General features: G+C 37.7%; 1 protein-coding gene across 9 annotated transcripts in view; it reads left to right on the top strand.

Moving 5' to 3' along the window:
- Nucleotides 1-17980, top strand: part of NAV1 (neuron navigator 1) — a 282699-nt gene that overhangs the window by 231013 nt on the left and 33706 nt on the right. For all 9 annotated transcript variants that reach the window (XM_058174445.1, XM_058174444.1, XM_058174441.1 and 6 more), the window contains 6 exons: nucleotides 5928-6066; nucleotides 7568-7865; nucleotides 9767-10460; nucleotides 13447-13902; nucleotides 15356-15397; nucleotides 16587-16735. In XM_058174445.1, coding sequence (XP_058030428.1) covers nucleotides 5928-6066; nucleotides 7568-7865; nucleotides 9767-10460; nucleotides 13447-13902; nucleotides 15356-15397; nucleotides 16587-16735 — 1778 coding nt within the window. The remainder of the gene's footprint in view (nucleotides 1-5927; nucleotides 6067-7567; nucleotides 7866-9766; nucleotides 10461-13446; nucleotides 13903-15355; nucleotides 15398-16586; nucleotides 16736-17980) is intronic.

Here is a 17980-nt window from a genome sequence, read left to right as displayed (position 1 = left end):
GATGGTTTTGTATGTACAACCTAGGTCCCACATATGTGCAAATGAAGCTTTGCAAGCTCACCAGGCACTTGCGCGTACTGGTTCCCAATGGGCCGCCTGGTACCATTCTCTGACTGGAGGTTGGGGACCACTGTGTTAGCTGTGTTAAAAGCTACAGAACATATGCGTCAGAAATTATTTTTTCTTGAGAATCTGGATTAATCTGGATTTTCTTGAGAATCTGTACCTTGATGAACGTATCTTTTCTTTTATGTACACTGAGAGCATATGCACCAAGACAAATTCCTTGTGTGTCCAATCACACTTGGCCAATAAAATTCTATTCTATTCTATTCTATTCTTGAGAATCTGGATTTTCTTGAGAATCTGTACCTTGATGAACGTATCTTTTCTTTTATGTACACTGAGAGCATATGCACCAAGACAAATTCCTTGTGTGTCCAATCACACTTGGCCAATAAAATTCTATTCTATTCTATTCTATTCTTAAAAGAGGCCTTCAGATTGTTTAATTTTCAGAATGTACCCCTTACATTCTACACGGAGTATTTATTAGAATACTGACTTCATTTGGCTATAAACCATGAAAGAATTTAAAGAGCAGGTAAATGAAATCCATTGTTGCGTCTACCACTTCAGTCCTAGTCCCTACTGCTCAGCTGTTTTAACTCACTGCATCATATTCATGAGCAAGACTTATTTGTTGCCTGAGGAAGAGTCAGTGGCATCTAGGGATGAGTCCTTGCAAATAAGCATGAATATTTTGAACTGCAATTGGGCAGCTTAGTCAAAGATTAAAAGATGAAGCTTTATTCAGGTCCCGGGTTTCATCTCTTTCAATGTGAATAAACATTTATTTCACGGATGTTGACAACAGTCTCTAATCTATGATCAATTTAAAATCTATGATTTAAAAAAAAAATCTATACCAGTTTATATTTAAGCACGACCTAAACAGCTAGTACTGTATTCTCCTTTATTTTAGGCATAATTTATGTAGACAGTTTTATTCAGTTTGATAACATTTTTGCACAGGAAGCTTTGGGGAAGTGTGAAATCTTCCCAAATAATAATATGCATGTTAATCCAGGTGGTACAATTTGCATCAGATGTCGAAAGATTGGGTTGTGCCAACTTCCCTGGCTGAAACCCCATTCCAGAACAAGATCAGACAAAGGCAGCAAACAGAAGCAGGAATGGTCTGATAACTACAAGAGAAACACAGAAAGATCTATGGAACAATAATCTTTTTTATTATTATTTTTCTGTATAAAGCAGAAGTGCCATGTCAAGGAGATGTTATTCTAGCTAGTCCTCTCACCATCACTTGTTATGTTTCTGGAGGACAAATTCTGTAGCAAAATATTTATAGCCAATTCCCCTGTTACTCTTGGACTATTTTTTTAAAAAATCCTTGGGAAAAAAACGTAGAAAACAAAATAGGTTTGTATAGTCAGGATCTGTGAGTGAAGACAAAGGTTGAATTCTTAGCCAAATGGGTTTGTTGGATATTTTATTCTGAACTATCCATGAATTGTTAAAAGTTATTTCGACTCTCTCCCCTCCCCCTATATCAGCTATGGTTCATTGTGTCTGTTTAAATTTCGAAACACAATGTTTACAGCAATAGCTAAGTGAACTACAAATTACTGGTACAGCTTTCCCCAGGGCACAGATGCAGTCAGTTATGGGCAATTCTTTATCTACTGAATTTCTGTCTGACCTAGAGCTCCTAAGTAGTGTTGTGTGATGTAGCTGAACCAGTTGCCTGTTATCTCAGAGAAAATTGCCCTATGCACTTTGACTTCCTGTTCCTTTTTAAATTGTTAAAGCAAAACAATATTTTATCAATTTTGCACTTGCCTTATCAGTGTTGGCATTTCTATCAATAGAATTAGAGGCTTACTCACTCCTCATCCTCCTTCTCCCAACTTCTACCCACTATGTGATTGGAGAGAAGAAAGTAAAATTAATCTAGAATGACCCCCCATTTTTACAGTGATATTTTAGGTCCTCATCTTTATGCCAACAGTTGGACAAAAGAGTTAAACCTCTGTTAATCCTTTTATCCTTATTGACATAATACAGCTCAACAGAAGAATCCCCATTAACACATCCAAGATGCTTTTGTGATGATTTTGTATAATTCAAATTTGATCCACTAATAATAATCAATGTACATAAAGCATATATTTTAACTGAACACATTTAAGACTGAATCTTGGTGAGAAAGGGTAGTTATTATTTTCTAAGACTGGGATATGCACCAATTTGAGAAGCTACCTCTATTTTCATGCAATTCCCAAATCAAAAGTGGGTTCATATTACAAGGGTCTCAAACTGGCGGCTCGTGGGCCGGATGTGTCATGCACAGACCACACCCACCCCAGTTTCACAAAGGCAAAAAATGTCGCAATACGTCACATGACATCAACGTGACATGGCGAATTTGACATCCATGATATATTACATTAAAGTTAAGTCTGTTTAACCATGTTTTGTTGAATAAGCTTTAATGGCTATATCCTACAAAATATTTAGCTAAAAACCTTAGCTTACAATACAACTATGTTAACAGATTATATTAAACTATAGTTTTACTTCATAACTAGAAGTTAAAACTAAGCAAAACTAATTACAGTTTAGCTCTATCCTGTCATCATGCAAATAACATAATCGACATCATTTGCATCAAGGTGTACTTTTTGGATTGTAATGGAAATAGACACATGATATAAAATGATGCAAATACAATCAGAATCTCATCTATTGCATTCAAAGTCCATTGTATTAAGGTCTGCTAAGTCAAGGTTTCACTGTAAAATAAAATTGAATCAGTAAATTTTATTTTCCAGAAACAAGGTAATTAGTGGACTTTATTGAGCATGTTATATGACAGTTAAATTTCAAAAACATCTGGAACAACATTTTACCACACTTGTTCTTTGTAAATGGTGGAATTGTTTCCCTTTTGTTCTGTTTGTAAGTTGTTTGCTAATTTTTAAAAAATGAAAACAAATCATTACACTGTCTCCTGATTTAGAATTCCCCCCCCCCCAGTCTCAAGCATTCACCATCTGCTGAATGGTTGAACAGAGAGCTGAACATAATGATTGAGTTGTTGGTGAAGATATTTGGTGAATTCAAAGTTGTTGGTGAAGATATTTGGATGTGTGATAGTTTCATTCATACATTAAAAGTGTGCTCTCTAATGTGATCAGATTGTTTTCTTTCCTCTCAATATTGTATGTTAAATATAGACCCATAAGCAAGTAATTAACCCCTTTGATAATTAGCCCTTTTCATGCAGGACACATGGGCATGTTTAGAACGCTTGCCTTTTTAAAGAGCAGCTCAGACATGGGTAGTTATTTGAATGCATCTGGGCTAATCATCTTGGAGTTTAATGTGTAAAACACCAGAAGAGATGAATGAAGCCTTTTAGGGAGATAAACAAACAGACACATTGCTTTTCCTTCCCCCAAGCACCTGCTCCTGTCAGCCTCTCTGAGCTGGAAAGACGCTTCTTCCTGTTCAGGGTGTTCATGAACTCCTTGTCCCATGTGGAAAGATTGGCAATAGTTCCTCATCATCATCCTCCCACTTGCCATTCCTAATTTTTAGGTAGAATTTCTCAATGTTTTCTGTCTGTATTAGTGATTAAATTGCAATGATAATTATTGCAATGTAATCAAACCAGATTCAATTTGCCTTATTACTTTGTGTGTGTGTGTGTACTCATACACACACACACAGCATGAGTTGGCATTTTGAATAAGCTTTGCCCCTCCTAGATGAGCAGTGGAAATAATGGAAACTAGCAAGCCACTTAGCATTGTTTGGCCTACCTTACTTAGCTAAGTTAATAAAGGAATGCTAAGGTCCAATGAAACTATAAATAAAGTAGTCTGGCATGGCCTTCCTTAGTGTCATGCCTTCCAGATGTGTTGGACTAATTCCTATAATCCCAACTCATTATAATATTTGGCGGCTGGGAATTATTGGAACTGAAATCCAATATTCGTGGAAGGACCAGGTGAAACGCAGCTGATTCAGAACACAAGCTCTTTGGCCTGGGACATTCAATATCTTTGGCTAAAACCTTAGCTTACAATACAACTATGTTAACAGATTATATTAAACTATAGTTTTACTTCATAACTAGAAGTTAAAACTAAGCAAAACTAATTACAGTTTAGCTCTATCCTGTCATCATGCAAATAACATAATCGACATCATTTGCATCAAGGTGTACTTTTTGGATTGTAATGGAAATAGACACATGATATAAAATGATGCAAATACAATCAGAATCTCATCTATTGCATTCAAAGTCCATTGTATTAAGGTCTGCTAAGTCAAGGTTTCACTGTAAAATAAAATTGAATCAGTAAATTTTATTTTCCAGAAACAAGGTAATTAGTGGACTTTATTGAGCATGTTATATGACAGTTAAATTTCAAAAACATCTGGAACAACATTTTACCACACTTGTTCTTTGTAAATGGTGGAATTGTTTCCCTTTTGTTCTGTTTGTAAGTTGTTTGCTAATTTTTAAAAAATGAAAACAAATCATTACACTGTCTCCTGATTTAGAATTCCCCCCCCCAGTCTCAAGCATTCACCATCTGCTGAATGGTTGAACAGAGAGCTGAACATAATGATTGAGTTGTTGGTGAAGATATTTGGTGAATTCAAAGTTGTTGGTGAAGATATTTGGATGTGTGATAGTTTCATTCATACATTAAAAGTGTGCTCTCTAATGTGATCAGATTGTTTTCTTTCCTCTCAATATTGTATGTTAAATATAGACCCATAAGCAAGTAATTAACCCCTTTGATAATTAGCCCTTTTCATGCAGGACACATGGGCATGTTTAGAACGCTTGCCTTTTTAAAGAGCAGCTCAGACATGGGTAGTTATTTGAATGCATCTGGGCTAATCATCTTGGAGTTTAATGTGTAAAACACCAGAAGAGATGAATGAAGCCTTTTAGGGAGATAAACAAACAGACACATTGCTTTTCCTTCCCCCAAGCACCTGCTCCTGTCAGCCTCTCTGAGCTGGAAAGACGCTTCTTCCTGTTCAGGGTGTTCATGAACTCCTTGTCCCATGTGGAAAGATTGGCAATAGTTCCTCATCATCATCCTCCCACTTGCCATTCCTAATTTTTAGGTAGAATTTCTCAATGTTTTCTGTCTGTATTAGTGATTAAATTGCAATGATAATTATTGCAATGTAATCAAACCAGATTCAATTTGCCTTATTACTTTGTGTGTGTGTGTGTACTCATACACACACACACAGCATGAGTTGGCATTTTGAATAAGCTTTGCCCCTCCTAGATGAGCAGTGGAAATAATGGAAACTAGCAAGCCACTTAGCATTGTTTGGCCTACCTTACTTAGCTAAGTTAATAAAGGAATGCTAAGGTCCAATGAAACTATAAATAAAGTAGTCTGGCATGGCCTTCCTTAGTGTCATGCCTTCCAGATGTGTTGGACTAATTCCTATAATCCCAACTCATTATAATATTTGGCGGCTGGGAATTATTGGAACTGAAATCCAATATTCGTGGAAGGACCAGGTGAAACGCAGCTGATTCAGAACACAAGCTCTTTGGCCTGGGACATTCAATATCTTTGGCAACTTTTTCTTCGGACTAGTTACTAAGATTTGGCTCATACTGGGTGATTTTAATTAAACTAAACAGTTATAATCCAATCTTACCACTTTATCTTTGCTTTTGTTTTAGGAAGTAGGATGGAACATCCTGTTTGTAGATCAATTTATTATTTTGCAACTGTTAGTTGATACTCCTTGGTTTCTCTTCCAGGACATTATTGAGTGGGGCAGATGCATTTGATTATATAGCAGTACCTCTGTGCTAAAAGTTGCTAATCATTTATCTTTTCTCTGACTTACAGTTGGGATGAAAGTAGTTCCATCAGCAGTGGCCTCAGTGATGCCTCAGACAATCTCAGTTCAGAAGAATTCAATGCTAGTTCTTCACTCAATTCCCTGCCTTCCACCCCCACGGCTTCCCGTAGGAACTCTGCCATAGCGGTAGGTAGACCAAAAATTATGGTGCTGCCTGCCTGCCTGCCTGCCTGCCTGCCTGCCTGCCTGCCTGCCTGCCTGCCTATCTATCTATCTATCTATCTATCTATCTATCTATCTATCTATCTATCCATCCATCCATCCATCCATCCATCCATCCATCAGTCTGCCTCATAAAGGGGCTTTTGAAAGTACTTTTGAAAAGCAACATTATGTTGTTCCAAGTGTTCCAAAATAGCTAATATATTTCTAATAATTATCCCTTGGTTTTCATGAATAAAGTCCTATAAAACCATCTTTATTCTTTCAGCTAAAATTGTTGTAAATAACTTAAAATCATTATTTGATAATGATATCAGGTAATAATTTTTGGTGAAGTCAAGTCTTGAGCTTCTTTAGATATTAATGCTGTATTGACCTACATTCAACTATGTGGTATGTTTCCAGTTTGCAAAATAGAATTCAGTGTATTTTGCAATAATTGTACTGATTCATATTCAAAATGTTTATAATAAGAGGCTGGTAAACTGCCTGGTCTTTCCCAATTTTGCCCTTTTTTATAGCTTCACAAAATCCTTATTGTAATAGGTGAATTATTAATTGTTGCTGTTTTTCCAGGATCTTTGGTAAATTTTGTTTCTTTAAATATTCACCACTCTTTGCCAAGCGAATTTCTTCTCCTTTATATAATCTGAAGTAGTATTAATTAGTGCTATTGTATCTTTCGATTATCTGTTGTTATTACAGTATTTCCATTTTCTAACTTTAATATCATTTCCTCCTTTTTTTCTTTCTTCATATTATGCATTTTCTTGGCTTATTTGCAAATTATTTTTGCAAATTCAATTTTTTCCCTATAATTCATTGTTCTTTAATTTAACATAGTCAGCTGCCATTGAAAAAGTTTAATTTGTTGTGAAATAATTTGGGAGGGGAATTTTTTTTTTAATTCTTCTTTCATCTGTGCATCTTTTCTTAAAATACTGGATTGGATCTAAATCTAATTACAATTACAGTAGTTGCATTGAAATCATTAAGATTAATATTAACCATGCATGATGTAGGCCACATTGACCATTCTGTCTGTATTCATCTGATTTGTTATGTTGCCTATTGTGATGGATAAGAACGTAAATCTGGCAAAAACTAAGTGCTTGCTCTGAATTCTGTCTCTCAATGCATGAGGGGCCTATATGCCTTTCAAAACAAGACCTCTGCAGACCTCTCTTCTTCAAATCAGTGCTTTCAAAGGCTTTAGAGGCTTTGATGGTATAAAGGCTGCAGCTGAGCAGTGAAATATGTGCTTTAAATGCAGGCAATCCCCTGGCATGCCCATTGTGAAGAGGATTATTTAGAAATATAGGAGTGAGGTCCTATGACTTATTGCCACTAAGTCACAATATTTCTGAACCAGATGGATGAGTGTGTAAACTTGGGGAGTATCACAGAAGGAAAGACTGAAATGTCACTGTTTTCTGAACATTTGACACTGTTTTCTGCCCTGCAGCTACGCACAGATTCTGAGAAACGGTCATTGGCAGAGAGTGGGCTGAACTGGTATGGTGAACCAGAGGAGAAGACCCAAAAGAAGATGGATTATGACAGCGGGAGCCTGAAAATGGAGCACAGTTCCTCCAAGTGGCGACGGGAACGTTCTGAAAGCTGTGATGAAGCTCCTGCCAAAGGTGGGGAGCTGAAAAAGCCTGTTAGTTTGGGCCCACCAGGATCCTTGAAGAAGGGCAAGACACCACCTGTAGCAGTGACCTCCCCCATTACTCACACAGCCCAGACTCTGAAAGTGGCAGGTGAGATTGTCATTGAAATTATATTGTTACACTTTTTATTTGCTTCCCATCTGTCTGCAGAATCCAAGCAGGAGTGCATGACTATTTCTAGGGCACTAATAAGGCCAGAAATATGTTATTGAATCTACTGCTGTTCCTCAGTAACTATTCAGTTATGTCGTTTTATTATTATTAGGAATTTTTAAACCAGCTACCTCCAATTGGGTGCTCTTCAGATGTTTCAGACTAAGTCAAGTCTCAAATAAAAAATAACCAAGCTTAGTTCTTTTGTCACATCTATAGACAGAATCTTGCCAAACTAAGCACTTTACAGTACTGTCTGCATTTACAATATAGTCTGTAAATTATTAGAGAAGGGCTGTCTTCATTCTCTTTCTCACACACTCCTTTTCCTGGGAATCCACCTTCTTACTACATTCTGTAACCCTCTATCCCTTATTCTCTTTTAGGCAGCATGACAACTGAGTATTATGGTTGAAGGATTAGAGCAGTAGAAATCCAAAGGATGGATGATAAAAGCTATTCTGAGCAAAAATGTTGCAACTGCAACAATTACTACATCTGAGTATTTTTTCCCCATTCAGATGTGTCGAATTCTCAGAGACTGCCTGGACAAGTCCTTGCAGTTTTCTTGGCAAGGTTTTTCAGAAGCACTCCGTCCTTCTTAGGAAAGAGAGGAGGTGACTAGCTGCAAGTCACTCAGCCGGCTTTCTGCCTATGGCAGGGCTATAGCTCACAATTTCTCAGTTTCTAGCCTGATGTTTTAACCACTTCACCAAACTAAATCATGAGTAATTGATACTTGTAGACAAACATGGCAACACCTTTCCTTTCTATTACGGTATCTCTATGCTCATATCTGAATACGCTGTATGTTTACATATAGACCATTTATGGTTTTTGTAGGAGATAAAAGAGGTGAATTATCAACAAGATATTGTTAATTGTAAAAATCTTATACTCTACCTTTTCTATCTGAGTGCTTTCAAGCTCATATATGATACCCAGAACTCTAAAATGTCCGATTTGAGTAAATTATTTATCTTCCACTCAAAGGAAACGAGCTTAGCAATTAGGCTGGGCTAGCGTGGCAAACATCTATTTTTCTTTCTTTTTGAGGTAAAAAATTACAAAATTAATCTAGTTAGTCTTTGTTTTCTGGTTGAATATTAAGGCAATTATACCTCATTTCTTCTTTTGTGCCTTGTAGTTAGTACACACAAACATACACAAATAAGAACATATCCTATCCTGACATTCCAGAAGAATTGCTCTATCACATTGCACCCAGCATTTCAAGGCAACAAGTTTCCAATGAGGCAACTACAGTATATCGGGTTTTTTGATGACCTGCCATGATTATGGGAGTAGATTAGGTTCATATTGTGGAATGGGGCTTGGGGAATGGAAAGGGACAGAAATAGGTTTTGGCTATCTGGAGGGAGGGCCAATGGGCAAAATTTGACTCAAGCTAAAGGTAAGTGTGGTCTAGTAGTTAAGGCACCTGACTAGAAAGCAAAAGACCATGAGTTCAAGTTCCACCTTGACCATGACATGAAAGCCAGCTGGGTGATCTTGGGCCAGTCACCCTCTCTCAGCCCAACCCATCTCACAGAGTTGTTGTGGGGAAAATAGGAGGAGGAAGGTATGTTGGATATGTTTGCTGTCTTGAGTTATTTGTAAAAATAATAAAAGCAAAATAGACAGACAGACAGACAGACAGACCGACCGACACAAACATATATATAATGTGTGTGTGCGTGCACGCATAATATGTAATAATAAGATATCTAATAAAATAGAAATAACTTCTTTTTATTATCCAAAGATCTGTGTAAAGGCACACCTTTTTCGGTATCTATTCCAAATGTTGTTTCCTGATCAGTCCTTCCCTTTCTCAGGTAAGCCTGAAGCAAAAGCAACAGACAAAAACAAACTGTTTGTGAAAAATGCTGGCCTGCAACGCTCATCTTCTGATGCTGGCCGAGATCGGCTTTCAGATGCCAAGAAACCTCCCTCTGGGCTTACACGAACCACCACGGCTGGCTCCTTTGGTTACAACAAGAAACCCCCTCCTGCAACTGGTACAGCTACAGTGATGCAAGCTGGTGGCTCAGCTACACTTGGCAAGGTCCAGAAGAACTCCAGTATCCCTGTGAAACCCGTCAATGGCAGGAAAACGAGCTTGGATGTCTCCAATGCAGGGGAGCCTGGGTTTATGGCGCCAGGGGCCCGTACCAACATCCAGTACCGGAGCCTGCCACGCCCTGCCAAATCTAGCTCCATGAGTGTCACTGGTGGACGAAGTGGCCCACGTCCTGTCAGCAGCAACATTGATCCCAGCCTGCTCAGTGCCAAGGGGGGTATTTCTGTTTCACGCCTCAAGGAACCTTCTAAAATAGGGGCAAGTAGGAGCACCCCAGGGCCAGTGAATCAGACTGACAGGGAGAAGGAGAAGGCCAAAGCCAAAGCAGTGGCACTAGACTCTGACTCTGTCTCACTCAAGAGCATGGGCTCCCCTGAAAGCACCCCAAAAGCTCCAAGTGGCCACCAGATCCCTGCAAAAGAGGCTGAGCTGCCGCCAACACCCCTCAGGTAGGAACAGCAGTTTTGAAAAAATAAGATGCTTCAGTACACAATTATTTATGTAAGGGCAATTACATAATTGCAATTAATTTTAGCTGTACAATTATTTATGCTTGTAAAGGCAATTATAAATATGAAGACAAGTGAATAATTCCTTCCGTTCTTGGATAGTACTCTGTAGTTCATAGTCTGCCAGGCACAATAACTCTTTCCTGTCCATATTGAGACAAGGTGAGTTTACTTTTGTTATTTAGTTACTAGGGGGAAAAAGTCATTTGATCAGTGTTTTGTTTTGTCTTTTTTTCTGATTCAAGAATGCTGTGGTAACAAAATAATGGAGTCTGGAGTGCCATGACTAGAACAAAGTGCCATGACTCAGACAAAATACATATGATATTTTGATAAAGCATGATAAACATAGGCTAGGTGGCATGTCTATTAGGTGGATCCATAGATTCCCTGAACAAGCATTCTAAAGATTGCAAGATTGAATCTGGGTCAGTTTCTAAATTCTAAAGATTTCTCATTAATTGTTTTTCATGAAATGAGATTAAGGTGTCAAGTGAAATTTAATAGAATTTGGTTGTTTTTAATACTTAAATAAGTGATTTGTATAAAAGGTTTGAGGAACTTTGCAGAGTTCCTCAAATTTTGAGGAACTCACAAACAGAGAAACTATATTTTAATATTCTTGATCAAAACAAAATTATGAGCAAACTCAGTAAGAGTCACCATAGGACTAAAAATAATGTAATGAGATATAATGGTGATTTTTTTCATTTACAAAAAAAATTAAATGCATTTATATAGAGAGAATATCTAACTTGGCTAATATAAAAAGAATCTTAGAATTCTGATTACAAATGAGTACCATATTTTTCAATGTATAAAACAATTCCCCCCCCAAAAAGTGGGTGGAAATGTCTGTGTGTCTTATATAGCGAATGTTGCTGAAGCCCTGCCTCCCCCGTCCCCCCTCCCCTTTGCCCTCTGCCTCCTAGCAATTTGCCTCCTTGCAGCAAACAGGAAGCAGTCTGGTCAGCTTCAGTGCAGGCTGATTTAGCACGAGCAGCTGATTGGTGGTTGGATTTGCCTCCCGGAATACTGCCTATCAGCTGATCCAAGCTGTAGGGATCACCACTGACCATCACAGTCATCGCCGCCCATTGCCACTGCTGCCTCCTTTGTGTGCCCCTTTTTCAGCCTCTGTGCGTCCCATTTTCAGCTGTACATCCCATTTTTTGCCTCTGTGCGCCCCATTTTCAGCCTCCACATGCCCCATTTTCAGCCCATTCTAGGTGGTGGGGATTGCACTGCCTATTCCTGCTGCCTGGAATGGGCTAAAACAGGACTCACAGAGGCTGAAAAGGGGACACAAGAAGGAGGTGATAGGTGGCAGCGGCGGCAGTCCCCTGGAACAGCTGATATGCGGTATTCCAGGAGGCAGATCCAACTGCCAATCTGCTGCTCCTGCTAAATCAGGCTGTGCTGAAGCTGACCAGACTGTTTGCTGTTTGCTGCAAGGAGGCAAATTGCTGGGAGGCAGAGGCAGATTTTTTTCCTTGTTTTTCTCTACAAAAGCTAGGTGCGTTTTATAGTCCAGAGTGTTTTATAGTCTGAAAAATACGGTAATATGAGATTATGGAATACTAAAAAACAGTTTTTATTTTTTAAAACTGTAAAATTTAATAAATGTTCTATCATCAACAAAGAAAAAGATAAATATTTCCTATATTTAGCATAAAAATCTGATACTGTGAACCATTTTTCGAGGTTTAATAATAGCAATAGCAATTATATACTGCTTCAAAATGCTTTACAGCCATCTGTAAGCAGTTTGCAGAGTCAGCATAGTGCCCCCAACAATCTGGGTCCTCATTTTACCAACCTCGGAAGGATGGTAGGCTGAATCTACCTTGAGCGTCATGAGATTCCAACTGCCAAATTGCAGGCAGCCAGTAGTCAGCAGAAGTAGCCTGCAGTACTGCATTCTAACCACTGTGCCACCACAGCTCTAATTTCATGCTCTAATAAGCATGAAATACCATTTTCTTATGAATTTCAATTATATATCATAAGCATATGTGGCATTTTTTAAGTCCACTGAGTCATAATAGGATATTCTATTTTTTCATTCCATAGTTCAAGTATACAACAAATTCTTTCATTTCACTTTTTAGTACCTTGCAAAACAGAATTGTTGCTTATTGTTCAGGCACTGCATCTATTAAACTGCAAATATGACTATTAGAATATCTGGCCAGACTATTAATTAGTGCATATTTCATTTTATATATTGCTAAGCAAATATTGTAGGCAACTTAAACTCAAGATGTAATCTCTCAGAATCTTTAACAATAGAATACATTTCTGTCTGAAATTCTGGCAAGCTTTTGCCAATTAGTGTTAATAGTATTAAGTTAGATGAACCAAAGGCCTGACTGAAAAAACAGGTTTCTTTGGTTTCCCTGTGATTCAGAATTGCTGTAGAAAGGGGTGTCAAACTCACATCATCATGGTGGTGTCATGTGATGTATCAGGACTTTTCCGCCCTTCGTTAAACCAGGTGTGGGCATGAAACATCCGGCCCTTGCGCCGGGAGTTGGACAGCCCTGCTGTAGAGCCTAATAGTTTGAATTCTTCTTTGTAAATCCTTAATTTTTTAAAAGTGTAACTCAGTGTCTGATCTGAGTTCTGATTGCACTGGGATGACTTGAGGTAATGGGAATATCTCCTGAAGGAAAACATTCTTCAGTTACTGAAATATGCTATGATCCTGATATTCCCAAATCAACAGGATAGTGAATTTGAGGCATTTGATTTGTATACAAGTGTCAATGTACAATAGCTTAAAGTTGTTGTTCTCTATATCAAATGCAAATGTTCAATGTACTTGCGCTAGATATAATGTTTTCACAATACATGAAGCGATCATGGCATGCAATGTCAAACACTATACCAAACTTTGTCTTAATACTGTTGTCCTCTTTTGCAGGTCAGCTGCCAAAAGCTATGTAAAAGCCCCTTCTTTGGCAAACTTAGACAAGGTGAACTCTAACAGTCTAGATCTCCCTTCGTCAAATGATCTCCATCAGATGCATAGTGGTAAACTGCAAGAGTCACACCCAGCGACTGTAAATGTGGTCACCCATCTCACGTCATGCTTTACACCAAGCCCTGCTCCAGTCCTTAACATTAACTCTGCTAGCTTCTCCCAGGGCCTGGAGCTCATGGGGGGCTACAGCATCCCCAAGGAAACCCGCATGTATTCCAAGCTTTCAGGATTGCACAGGAGCATGGAATCCTTACAGATGCCTATGAACCTGCACAATGCCTTCTCTGTAGGCAGCACTGCTGCACCTACCACTGCCTCTACGCCTCCTGTTGCTGCTGAGGAAGAATCCAGTGAGATGGCCTGGACTGGGAGCCCAAGAATTACACATCTGGAAAGGTAAAGGAAGAGAAATGGGTTACCTTTGCTATGGGGAGAATATTTTTCATGATAGTGTTCCATAAGAACTTTTAGAAAGAGACCTTTCACCTTAGCCATTAAAGCCAGCTTGGTGATTTTCGGCCACTCACTCTCAGCCCAACTCACATGTTGTGGATAAATTGGAGGTGGAAGGTATGTTGGATGTGTTCACTACCTTGAAGTTATTTATAAAAATAATAAAGGGTGGGTACAAATAAAAATAGATAAGTTCATAAGTAGGTAGCACCATTTACCCAATCTTGGTTAATCTGGTAAAAGTGAAGCAAGATTAGACCTGGATAGTTCTTGGCTGAGAGGCTACAGATAGTCCTCAACTTGTGACCACAGTTGGGGCTGGAATCTCAGTCGCAGAATAAAGTGATTGTTAAGAAAAAAATCTATGTGATTGCTTTTCTCAATAACTTCAATTTTAGCTCTCCCAGTTGCAGTCATTGAGTGACTATATAGGTCATTAATTGGACAGAATAAAAGAGCTGCCTCCAAAGGAAGGCAGGCAGCTTTTCTCCTTGCATGGAAGGGACTTCATGCACTGGAATGGAGAGAAGAGGCAGAGATCACAAAGATCCCATCTCCATCTCACCAGCACTCACCAGCACACCAGCACTTTCCATGTGTGGAAAGGAACTCAAACTGAGATTCTGAAGATTCAAACTTTGTTTCTGCAGCCCAACAAAGAATTTCTCACTTCACTCTCTCTGCTCATGGAGGGGAGGGGAAACCTTTGGTAGGTGACAGTTGCTTGCAACCTGCCAGCTTCCCCATTGACTTTCTGGAGAAGCCAGCAGAGAAGACTGGAAATGGTGATTACATGATTGCAGGGTACTTTGCAAAAAGTATCCTACTAATAGGTTGATCATGTCATGTGACTGGAGCTGGAGTGATGCAATATTTTATGATGGCCAGAAATATTTTACAGAGTGTAAAGCATTCTTTCCAAGCCATAGTATCTTCAAACTGTCATTAAACAACCAGTTATAAATTGAGGAATACCAAGGCTTTAAGCTAGACATGAAAGCAACAACAACAACAAAAAGTCTCTAAGAAACCACAAGTGCAAATCACTTCCCTGCAGCCAAACAAATCACAAGGATGTGCTTAATTAACACAGTTTACCAGGTTCAATTTAGGGGAGTTTTTACCTTTAATCTAATTAAAAAGTGAGATGAAAAAGGATTCTAGCATTCCAATGCAGGAATAAAAACCCACCATAATTTTTAGTTTATGATTCTTTTGTTTATATACATAGCAAAGTTGCCATGATTCAGCTGGTGCAAATATAGACTCTGGGCTTGTGTGAAGCCTGATTGGGTCTATTCCCCAAAATTCCTGATCAGTTTATTGCTTATCAGGCACCACAGCTGGATTCAAGCAAATAATGAACAAGCACTACTGCTCATTTTTCTTCCTGCAGCTCTAACCGTGACCGGAATACGTTACCCAAGAAGGGACTGAGGTAATTGTTCTTTGTGTTACCTATTATTTATTATCAGTAAAATAGTAAAAAATGTCTAACTTCCTCTACTTATGGAAAAAGATCAAAAAAAATGTGAGTATATCTCATGCCAATGCTGTATAACTATAAGCCAGTTGCATAGTCATTACTTAAGCAGCAAACAAGAGATTCTACAGCATTGGAAAGTCAGAAGGCCATAGCAAATCAATTCACTAAGGTAATTTATAATTATAATCTATTTTCTGTTCAAATTATATAATGCTAGAGGTTTGATTACAGCCTTGACTTCTTGACTCTGTTCTTGATCATATCTGATATAGCAATTCCAACTGTAATTCTGATATAGATTACATCAAGTTTCATTGAAATCAAGTTAGCCATGATTAACAACTCTCATGGATTTTAGTAGATCAATTCTGATTATTTCTCTGACCATATGTCTTTTGTTATTTTTCTGAAAGTTACAATTGAAATGTAATTGCATTATTGAAATAATTTTTTAAAAAATATATTTTTAAAGTGAATGAGCAAAACTTTTTTTTTTTAAAAAAAGTTAAAACTCCAGTTTACAAGTGCATAGCGATTTAAAATACTTCTTTCTGTTGTTGAGTTCAAATATATACTAGAACAGAGATCTTCAACCTTGGCAACTTTAAGACTTGTGGACTTCAACTCCCAGAATTCCTCAGCCAGCTTTGCTGGCTGAGTAACTCTGGGGATTGAAGTCCATAAATTTTAAAGTTGCCAAAGTTGGAGATCCCTTCTAGAATTAGGATTTATTAGATTCTCCCTGAGCAATTGTAGTCAATTATATTTTATAATTTTAGATTACAATATATTATTTTAAACAGATTTCTTTGAATATAAAATTACACCATTAGTTTTCAATAATCCCCCATAGAGAAAAGGCAGTGGTTTTAATTTAATTTTTAATTAATTTCTTATTTTTTTATTGTTTTTATTGTAAACTGCCCTCAGTCACTTAAATGAGACATATGGTATAGAAATGCGATAAATGAATACATTTGCAAGAAGAGAATTGTAAAACAAAAAACCCTGCCTAATGCAATCAGAACTGGCTAAATTAATTATGTTAAACTGCATCGTTGTGGCACTTTTCAAATTATTTTCTTTCAAAATCCTGCCAGTCTCTGTCATTAATCCCCTCTCTATCTCTGGATTTTGGCAGGTATCAAATCCAACCCCAGGAAGAGACCAAGGAAAGGCGACACTCACATACAATTGGAGGAATGCAAGAATCGGACGATGCCTCTGAACTACCCTCTCCTCCTGCTCTTTCCATGCCACTGGTTGGGAAAACTCCACTCACAAATGTTGGTTAGTCACCTTTCGTTTTGCTTTTTTAGAAGAGGAAACCTTAGAGGTCAATTGTTCTAAATCTGTATAATCCAACAGAAGCTATGCCATTTTTCAAATTCTATTCTTTAATTTACTTCTTTCTAGCATCTTTCTAACCTACCCATAATGCAAAAATAGCTTCATATCAGAAAAACGTATTGCAAGAAATTTTTAGAGATTGTTTGAAATTGGATGAGATAATGATTAAGGTGAAACTTCATATAGAGACTTCTGCAATTCCTCCTGCAAGCTTTTAGAAGCTTCCCCATGTGACTAAACTAAATTTAAACCATACATTTTTTATATCTGACTTTTCGACCGATTGCATCAACACAACAGTTTTCTGGGGCTCAAAGTCCTTTGGCTTCTAGCCTGGTACCACTATGCCAAACTGGTTCTCTGTTATAGATTATAGATCATGGTTTCTTTAGCTTATGCCTTCTGAATTTCTAAGAGCACACAAGCAGCTAAGAATATGGAATAATGTTGTAAGCCACCCAAAGTCACAGTGTATGAGTTAGGCAGCCATATAAATGTGTTTAATAACAAGATTGTTGATGTGTGGAAAATCGGAGGAGGAAGGAGTATTAAGTATGATCACCACCTTGAGTTAGTCATTTAAAAAATAGGAGTGGGGTATAATGTATCTAAATAAATCAATAGGCTTGATTTCAGGTTTGCTTTGTCAGTATGGGGAGCTTTTCCTAGCTTGATCCAGGAGCCCAGAATCTTACGCAGCATTCTTGCTTCACATGTAGAATTCTTTGGTATTGTTTTAAGCATCTATTTTTCAGAGTTCTGCCTCACCTTCTTGGGAATGGGTTGGGGAGGAGGTGATTGAAAAAAGAAAAAAAAATGAACATAACTGAAAAGTATAGGTATTTTTTCATTAGAGATAAATATGAAAATAAACAGACAGTTATGGTACAAGTCTATTTTGCTTCTTATGTGCACTGAAAAGCAATGAGCCCCCTGAGAAATTTAAGCAAATTCAGTTCTCCAATTAGGGATAAAGGTAATAAGATTTATAGAATGATAATGAAATATTCTACATAAGCTTAGGTTCCTTGTACACATATTATTTATTGTTGCATCTTCTTTGTCTCTCCAGTTTAATACAAAAATACAGTTTATTTTTTACTTTTGCAATTTTATTGTTGACGCAATAAATTTATTCTTTTAAAGTTTTTTAAATGGGAATTTATTAACAGGTACTGAGTAGTC

The sequence above is a fragment of the Ahaetulla prasina genome, chromosome 3 (genome assembly GCF_028640845.1).
Source record: "Ahaetulla prasina isolate Xishuangbanna chromosome 3, ASM2864084v1, whole genome shotgun sequence".
Classification (NCBI taxonomy): Eukaryota; Metazoa; Chordata; class Lepidosauria; order Squamata; family Colubridae; genus Ahaetulla; species Ahaetulla prasina.
This window is presented reverse-complemented; position numbering and strand designations above follow the sequence as displayed.